General features: G+C 40.0%; 1 protein-coding gene across 1 annotated transcript; it reads right to left on the minus strand.

The window, feature by feature from the left end:
• Positions 1 to 213: 213 nt before the first annotated feature.
• scamp5a (secretory carrier membrane protein 5a) lies at positions 214 to 7726 on the minus strand. The gene is made up of 7 exons (XM_043228694.1): positions 7393 to 7726; positions 6388 to 6442; positions 6124 to 6243; positions 5415 to 5571; positions 5213 to 5314; positions 4005 to 4122; positions 214 to 3415 (listed from the first exon to the last, which is right to left on the minus strand). Exons 2-7 carry the CDS (start codon positions 6392 to 6394, stop codon positions 3227 to 3229), a joined length of 693 nt encoding a protein of 230 aa, XP_043084629.1. The 5' UTR covers positions 6395 to 6442; positions 7393 to 7726; the 3' UTR covers positions 214 to 3226.
• Positions 7727 to 10334: the final 2608 nt, after the last annotated feature.

Consider the following 10334-nt stretch of genomic DNA (forward strand, 5'->3'; position numbering starts at 1 on the left):
ATGTAAAGCACAAAATGTAATTATAGGACCGATTGTGATTTCAGTATCATTATAACATAAAAGATAATATTATGCTTTTTTAAAATATTATAATTGTAATATTTAGTTTATTTAATTCTAGTTGATCAAATTCATTAGTTTTACTATTTCCATTTATTTATTTTTTCATTTTAATACATAAAGTTAAACTAAAAAATAACTCAAGACACGGAATGCAACATTATATGTTTATTATCCATCAGGGAGAGACGAAATAATATAAAAGTAATACAAAATGAACCAAAAACAATTCATCTCAAACTTCAAAAACAACCACCTTCAGAAATCACAACCATTGAGCTTCACGTCTGCATGATTGATTGACCGATTGATTTCTAATTAGCGCTTTTCTCGTTAAACCTAACATGTTAAAGTGTTGGCGTTGAATTAAATACAGATTAAGGTACACTAAACATAGTAGCTGAGGGAAAACAATATGGCTGAATTGATATTAGTACAAAATCATTTAAATGTTTTGACTCCTACAAGTCAAGAAAAAATAAAGAGAAGTGGATAAAAAAAAAAAAAAAGAAAACCTGTAAAATGTACTGGACTGCGGTTCTTGTCTCCAAGTCAACAATACATTCCACTTTAGACGTGACAAAATAATTAACATCTACACACATACAGAGTGCCTTTGTACACATGGCACAAGGTTTGGTTCAATTCACAGATTTACCAAGCACCACACACAACTCACTATACAAAGACAACTATCTGTTTTGTGTTACTCTACTGGCATCTTTCCACTCACTGAACTTTACAGTATGAACAAGGCTTTGTCTACTCTTGGGATACATTAGGCATGAAGATCAGGGCACAAAAAACATGGCGGGTCTCGGAAAGGACAGTGACCTTAGCTTTTGCTGGTGCGGCTGAAATATAACATTCACACTCGTTAATGTGATCAGATCATGCATGACAGATATCGATATTGCTTCTGTCAGTGTTTTCTTATTAGGCGACCGACCGTCAGAAAACGAACGGGTAAAGTTTGATACATCCCGTCCACTAGAGGGCACGGGAGAGGACCGCGGATGTCAGTCAGGGACGAAACCTCAGCCGAAGCTCTGCACAGGAAGTCCTGTCTTACCAAGCCCCCACAGTAGTGTACTAAACATCAGATTGTTACGCTCAAAACACCCAAATACGCACATTATCGAAACATCAACAGAAAGATCTGTACAGAAACAAACAAAACAAAAAAAGCACAGAAAAACTCCCCAAACATACATGAGTAGTGTCACATGGGCGTTTCACAGTTCTTGAAATGATTGAAAGTATTTTACAAGCCTTGATAGAGACACTAAGATGACATATTACATATACTGTACACTATTATTTTAATCTATTTCATACTTTATTTTCATATAACTATGACCCAGTTCCTCAGTCAACCATCTGTTTGTTCATCAGTGACCGGCTCCTCAGACTGTAGATTCAGACTAATCTAAATAAGTGTTCTACCGTATATTACAGATCCACAATTTTCAAGTCCGAAAGAGTTTAAATAATCTCTAAATATCTGTCGTTTCGAATTTCACACAGAAATTGCTTGTCGATGCATAATAATAATTTAAAAAAAATATTTTCAGAAAAATCGCCAAACATTTTGGGAAAATGCAGAGTACTACAATACATCACTATGAGAGTAATCAATAATTAATATGATACTGTGTATATATATATATTGTACTTGAGACAATATTACTTCATAATGTGCTTTAGTTGTACGGTTTAGACCAGTGGGGAATAAACCACCCAGAAGCCATATTTTACAGATATTTCTAAAATTCAGTCTGAGATTATATGCAAAATAACGATTTCTGTGAGATAAAACACCAGCCTTCGTCGCAGATTCAGAACATAATGGATTGAAATATATATATAAGAGCAGATTAAATATGTGAGAAATCAACTAATGTACAAACGTACAACATGTACATGTTCAAATATCTCGTCCAGTCCCTTCCGCTAGCCGAAACCTCGGCTACGGTGCATCAGCTGTAAAATGAGACAATTAAATCCTGAGGTAAAGAAAACAGTATTAACAAACACAACCGCAATCACTAAAACCTCCTTTAACACAACGAAAATACATAACTAAAACAAATGTAAACATATGGCTTTCCTTGCACCTTCACAGAAAAAGAAAACTTTCTTTGTATTTGCACTTGATGTAAAGCTCTCAAGACAAACAATACGTTTATAAACTTCCCGGCCAACACAAACGTTCTAAGAACGTTTTGCTAACGTTCATGTTACGTTACGAAAACATTGTTTTTAACCGTTTGTTTAAATTTTTTTTCTTAGATGCACAAGTTTTAACGGAACATTTTGCAAACATTGCGTCAATGTGTTCCCTAAACGTTCTAAAACGAGTAGTAATATATTAAAAAAACGTAAATGTCCGGCTAAAACGATTTAGAAGGAAAACGCTCCATGAATGCTGCATTAATAGCATAGCTGACGTTTGAGAACATTATTAAAGACCAGATAACTTTGAAGAAACATTAGGCGTTACTAGAACGTTTGTTCATAACTTGAAGAAAACATCGCCAAAGTTCTCCGAAACATTTGCTGTTGGCTGGGTTTATACTTTTTCAACTGCAAAATCAAGTAAACACCAGTCAATGTACTTCCCTAAGCTGATCATTTCTTCTCTTTGTGCATAAACGTACGTTTAGTCATAAAACCGTGAGGGGAAATGCGTCTTGCATTTGCTAAATAGTGGAAATGTGTTCTTGAATACAAACAGCCAAACAGAACACTGAACTGGCCTGAAAACACCACACAGACCAATCTGAGATTCTAGTTACTATAGAAACGTAGTGAGCTTTGGAATGTTTCCTTACTGGTGCTCCAGTTCAGCCATGTTTGAAATACGATAAGTGGAGAAACACTACATAACCGTTAATTAAATCTGCCGTAATACCACGTGGCGAGAGTGACGCTTTCCTACTGAGGGCTTCTAAATACCAAAAGCAACTCTTCAACCTATCGCACACTTTTAAAACGATTTAAGCAAAAGTATGTATTGTCGTACTGGTGGAAATTCGTTTAAATTCCAATTGGTCCGATGTATCCTTCTTTTCTCCCTTCCCCCGTTTCAACCATTTATCCCTCCGGAACTCCCTCCCAAATACCCTGTTTCTGTCCCCTCCCCCCCATCGCGACTGAAAAGGATCTACATTGGCTCGTCGTAGTTGTAGGTTGGGGCGGCCGAGTACTGCTGGCCCTGCATGGCCCCCTGCGCAGCCCCCATAGCTGCCTGCTGTGCTGCCTGCTGGACGTGAGGGTTCTTCCAAGCGCCGGTGGTCCATTCTTCCTGAGCCTTGCTCATGCTGCCCCCGCTGCCACGGTAGAAGTTGTGAACCTGACACAGAACAACACTTTGCTCAAAAGTTGACCTTTTTATAGATCACCCACCCAAAAAAAAACCTTTGAATATATTTAATTTACACATTGCTTTCGTTTATGCTTCAAAACAGAGCAAAAATAAGACAACTGTCTGCATTTAGAGGATAGAGCTATAAAATTAGATGCAGGGATATTTAAATTGTGGCGGTAATAATTTTCATAGAACCAATAAGCAATAAATAGCAAGGAAATGGCAAATATTTGGTGATAAAATAATGGTATAAAATAATCTTGTAAAAGAATAAACTCTTCTAAAGATTAAAAATGGCCAATAATTAGTTTCATACAACCAGTAACAGATAAATAAAAAGATTCTATAATATTTGTCTAAAGTAGTAATAAAACTGTTATTGCGGATGTGTAAGACAATAATTATGTTCATGCACCCAGTAATCAATAAATTGCAGATATTAATAAGATTTATTTTTGTTTTTTGTAAATCTAAATTTCCAGTTGGAGAAAAATTGTTAATCCAAAAATAAAACCTCAATATTGTTAACTGCAATTGCGTGAATTTTAGGGAATACCATGAGATCTGAGTATACCTTGGTGAGGGCAATGAACGAGAGAACAGCCACGGCAGTGAACATTATGGTTGGAATCAGCATAACAACAGCAGAGCCGATATTAGTGCTGAAAAAAGTGATGGTTGCCAGCCAGCCACTGCAGTACAAACACATAAAGAAGACGTATTCTCCTCATTAACAAGGTAGTTAGAAAGTGAACTACACGCAAAGCTTGTATGAAATTTAGAACAGAATGTAACATCCTAACATAACCTAAACAGGCCATAATATATGTGCGCTAAAAATACTACATGACGCAAAAGAGTACATGAGTCACTTGAGTTTCTATAGGGTAACTCCAACTGGAACTGACCCAGCTTTGCTGTATGTGTCCACACTACTGCTGGGCTTGTTTTACAAACCACTTCTGGGTTAGAAATGAACAAACCAAACAGTCGTTTATTTAACGTATCATAATAGTCTATCTATATAATCTACATTAATATCTATCTATCTATCTATCTATCTATCTCTGTCTGTCTATCCGTCTATCTAGCTGTCTCTGTCCACTCATCTATATATCTGTCTGCCTATCTATATCTCTGTCTGTCTATCTGTCCACTCATCCATCTATCTATATCTATCTATCTGTTTATCTATCTCTGTCTGTCTGCCTATCTATATCTCTGTCTGTCTATTCGTCCACTCATCCATCTATCTATCTATCTATCTATCTATCTATCTGTCCACTCATCTATCTATCTATACATAATCTACATTAATATCCATCTATCTATCTGTCTATGTCCACTCATCCATCTATCTGTCTGCCTATCTATATCTCTATCTATCCGTCCACTCATCCATCTATCCATCTATCTATCTATCTATCTATCTATCTATCTATCCACTCATCCATCTATCTATCCATCTTGTACATTAATATCTATCTATATATAATCTACATTAATGTCTATCTATCTATCTGTCTGTCTGTCTATGTCCACTCATCCATCTATCTGTCTGCCTATCTATATCTCTCTGTGTATCTATCTGTCTGTCTGTCTCTGTCCACTCATCTATCTATCTATCCATCTATCATCTGTTTATCTATCTATCTATCCATCCATCCAGTACCTTAATATCTATCTGTATATAATCTACATTAATATCTATCAGCCGTTCCTAAAGCACGCAGTCTGTCGATTGTTTAATTCCTTATACCGCACACAACAAGCAGTTCTTACCATACTCCCCATCCTGGGATTCCTACAGTCTGGATGATGCTAATCACCACTTGTGCCATGAAGACGAAAAAGAAGGCCATGAAGTTGAAAGAACTGTCTGTCCTGTGAAGGAAAGAGTTATGGGTTGTGCGCAATGACATGACATTACAACTTAAAGACAGTTTTAAAACATCTTGAAAGCCACAACATTAATTAAACTCACTTGAAGGCCTTGTAGATGGGCCTAAACCAGCACACATATGAGCACGGGGTGAAGAGTATCAGCCACAGAATGGCCATCCCAAAATTGGTCGCCCCGCCCCCTCCGCACATCCACGCTAGACAGCCAATCAGGTTCACTGCTAGGGTGGCACTATTCACTGCAAGTTAGAAAGTATTAGATTCATTTAAAAATTGCATTACAACGTATATCCAAATTGCATTTGTTTCATAATTTGATGTAGATGAACGCATCACAAGGAAAACTGAAATAATCGCATTAATAGGAACACGTATGACACACAGTGACTAAATCCTAATTGCTAAGTAATCTAACTCTAATCTAGAGTATGTTTTGGAGACTAAGCACTTACTTTCTCAGCTCCCAGAACCAAAATGGTTCCCAATTCGAGAGCCAACAGAAAAGGGATTTTGTAAATATCCTACACGTCAAAAGCAAACCTGCCGCTTGCGGTTCTCATTATGGCATAGTACATACAACAACACTAAGTGTAACACGACACCCCTCGTTTTAACTTGTGGACTGACAGATCAAAATACAAAACCCGTCTGTACAAGTTTTCCTGTGTCTGCGTTTACAGTGAAAACAAAGGCGATGCCGTAATGGCAAATAAAGACACGATTGCAATCTATTGCAATGTGCACGGATAATACCGCAATGATATATAATGCATGCGGAAATATGAACGTACGTATCCATAGGTAATACAGCCGTTTGCACATTGTACGCCGCTGGTCTGGGATCTCGTTGAAGTCTTGGTAAAAACATGGTTTCAGGGGAATGAACCGTGGAAGAGGAGGGAAGTTGTTTTCTGTCGGGGTCAAAAGAAAAAGTCAAACTTAACTCACCAAGAAAACTAACAGAAACACCATGGTGCTGTTTGGATGCATCGTGGCATCGATGCATGCGAGCGCTGTGGGACTTGAACATGTTAACAAAAGTCGTAAGCGCTCACCTGCCATGGAGATTATTTTCCAGGTCACCAACGTCAAACTTTAAGATTGAAAAACCTGCGAAGACACGCATTATTCACATGCTGAATGAAAGAAAGCGTTCATAACACAGCAGGTTAACTAACACCGACGAAATAACTGGAGCTCAGCACACAAGCTGCAGGATTCATTGCAATCATGACATCTGGAAAGCTCAATTATTTTCAGGACGGTCGATGTTCTGAAAATACAGTAACGTGTTTAAAACGCAGCTTCGGAAATATATTTACCGCAAACAAAAAAAAAAAACGGTAGAAATCCAAATCTTATTTCTAGAAAAGCCCAAAAGACGTTTGCCTCCAAATTGAAGTCGGATCAATTTTCACAACGTATGAATTCACTGCAGATTTTCCAAAATTTGTTCACCGTGCTACAAGAAAATAGCGACATGGGCTGTTGAGAAAAATAACAGTATTTCAGAACATGAAGGATTTTTAAGGAGTAAGGGTTTATGAGGCCTGGTGACAAAAATCACACATTATTTGTCCGACACAACCTCAAAAGTGTAACGGATCGTTTATCATACACCGCTTATTTCTAGCAACCTCCGTTTATATAACCTCTGTTTATCGGTTATCTATCGTGTCGCGTTTATCATCAAGCGAGGCTAGCGATTGCTCTCGACGACTGCTAGTCGGATCTGGCCGAACCCGGCTGCAACGTGAAGGGCACGGTGCACAAATACGAAACGATGCTCTAGTTCCCCCGACGATTTAATCCATCCATCCGAACGAGAGGCGTCGATGTAAAACGCTAGAGAGCGAACGGCATTAGAGGAATATTTAGCAAAAGCGTTTAGCTCTTTTGAGCGCGGCATCGAGGTCGAGCGGAGCGCCCTTCAAGGGAAAAGATGGAGCTGGACGGGAGGCGTTGTGTTTAAGATCGCGTGCGGTTCTGATTTTCCACCCGCGCGAGAGACACCACTTGTCTCGAGCGCGAGAAAGCGCGGGGGAAAGCGTCCCTCTTACCTTCTCGCGCGTTCACCCAAGATTGTGCTGCCGATGTACGCGTCCGCTCGCATCCAACAAACCGCTTTCCATTCAGCGACGGGTGCGACTGGGGACGTTCTCCAGATCCGCTATCTTGCGAGGCGATGTCGGGGGGTACGGGAGCGAAAACAATCGCGTCACGGTACTCCTACACACGCACGCGCGTCGACGAGCGTCCGCTCCGCGAGGGGTGAGCGCGCGTGATGCTGAATAAATCAGGCCCCGGGACTCGCGATACTTCGCCGCTTCACGCTCGCGAAGCCCAGCCGCCGCTCTCCGCGGTCCTGAAGCACGCGTTTTGAAGGAACGAAACGAGATGGACGAAGACACGTCGTTAGCTTCGCTCGCGCGCGCGCTCTCTACGGTGACCGGAGACAAAGAGAGTGGATGGTGACCGAGACCCTGGCGGCGATGTCAACTTTCACTCAGGCTTCACTCAGGCTGGAAAATGTAAAAGAGATGGAATAGCATGAAGAAAGCAATTAACACTCTGAATTGAATTTTTGAAGTGGCCCAAAAACCGAAAAAACAAACATTTGCTTGCAAAAAGTGTTGCACTCTGTATATACATTAACAAAAAATGTTTACAGTAATTTTACAGTTAAATGATCACGTTCACAACACACGGGCAAGACGCACAATTAGGAGGAAGAAACGAGAAGGCTGGCAAAACACTGAACGCTGCTTTTAGAAACGATTATTTTTGCTCAGGGATCATATACAGGAACATTCTTGCTTGAAGTAGAAGCTTACGACTTACAGTAATTTGTAGCTGTATGTATAGAAATAAAATGGCACAGTGATGCAGCGACTTGTGTGTATTTATTTTATAATGTGTTATACATTTAGCACATTTTATGCAGATTATCATATCTTATATAAATCATATATAATAATAACAATTATTAATAAATAATTATAAGAATAATATTTAATTAGCCTATACAGTAATTTAATAGTAATTAAATATTATTTATATATAAATATTATTTTTATATATTTAATGCATGCTTCACTTTTATACATTATTATATTACATACAGTAATTTGTGTGTGTGTATATATATATATATATATATATATATATATATATAATATATATAAAAATTAAAATTACAGTATATATATATACAGACAGTACAGTAAGTTGTATATCTATGCAATATTATATTTCTGTCCATATTTAAAAAATCATTACCTTTTATACTTGAATGTTATTACTTACCATATTTTTTTTATGACAGCGTTTAATTTTTTATTTTATTTCCTTTTACTCGTTTTTACTTTATAATAACACATAAGACAGCCTGATCCCCGTCTAACTGTAATTGCATTCTTCATTTTTCCTTTGTAATTATTCTGGGCCAGTTATCTTCAGCCTTTTTTTTTTCCCGAATCCTATCCCTCAGCAAAACACTGACCTGATTTGTTCATACATAATTGATTCCTCTGGCATTGGCAGTGATATTAAGTGCTCTGTAACGTTAATGAGAACAGCGCCCAGGCACTTCCGGTAACTCAACGACTGACCTAAAACGCCCCTCACATCAAGTATCACTTTTTGACAGATAGAGAGAAAGGCAGATAGGTAGAGGCTGTAGTTTTGTGAGAATAAAGAGGAATTATTCTCAAAAGCTTCGCACTCAGTTCTCCTCTAGTGACACAGCTTCTGTGTGGAAAGGTCTGAAAGACACCGTCCCCCAGCACTGTGGCAAATCAACAACTGGCAGACGACCTGAAAGAGTTCTACTGCAGGTTTGAAAAGAAACCATTCTCACCTCCTGCAATCCCCCTCTCCCCCACACCTGCCCTTCAACTCAGCGAAGATGACGTGTGCCAGGTCTTCAGGAAGAACAAAAGAAGAAAGGCACCAGGCCCAGACGGTGTGGCTCCAGTCTGTCTGAAAACTTGTGCTGACCAACTGGCCCCCATCTTCACTCAGATCTTTAACAGATCACTGGAGCTGTGTGTAGTGCCTTCATGCTTCAAACGCTCCACCATCATCCCCATCCCAAAGAAACCCAAAATTAATGGACTTAATGATTTCAGACCCGTGGCTCTAACGTCTGTGGTCATGAAATCATTTGAAAAACTGGTTTGGGGTTGTCTGAAGGACTTTACAGGACCTTTACTGGACCCCCTGCAGTTTGCCTACAGAGCAAACAGGTCAGTGGACGATGCAGTCAATATGGGACTGCATTATGTTCTGCAACACCTAGACAGACCAGGGACTTATGTGAGGATCCTGTTTGTGGAGTTCGGCCTTCAACACCATCATCCCAAACCTCCTCCGCCCCAAAGCTCTCGGTGCCCACCTCCGTCTGTCAGTGGATCAGCAGCTTCCTGACAGACAGACAGCAGTTAGTGAGGCTGGGAAAGTTCTCATCCAGCACCCGCACAACCAGCACTGGAGCCCCTCAGGGTCGTGTCCTCTCCCCGCTGCTCTTCTCCCTCTACACCAATGACTGCACCTCTAAAGACGACACCACAGTCATCGGCCTCATACAGGACGGTGACGAGTCTGCTTACAGACAGGAGGTCAAAGAGCTGGCTGAATGGTGCAGTCTGAACAACTTGGAGCTCAACACGCTCAAGACAGTGGAGATGATACTTCAGGAGGAACCCCCCTGCACTCCCCCCACTCACCATCATGGACAGCACTGTGGTAACAGTGGAGTCATTCAGGTTCCTGGGCACCACCATCTCCCAGGACCTGAAGTGGGACACTCACATCGACTGTTAAAAAGGCCCAGCAGAGATTGTACTGCCTTCGTCAGCTGAGGAAGTTGAACCTGCCACAGGAGCTGCTGAAACAGTTCTACTCGGCCATCATACAATCCATCCTCTGCACTTCCATACCGTCTGGTTCAGCTCAGCTACCAACTCTGACCTCAGAAGACCACAGAGGGCAGTCAGGACTT

This window comes from Puntigrus tetrazona, chromosome 25 (assembly GCF_018831695.1).
Source record: "Puntigrus tetrazona isolate hp1 chromosome 25, ASM1883169v1, whole genome shotgun sequence".
NCBI lineage: Eukaryota > Metazoa > Chordata > Actinopteri > Cypriniformes > Cyprinidae > Puntigrus > Puntigrus tetrazona.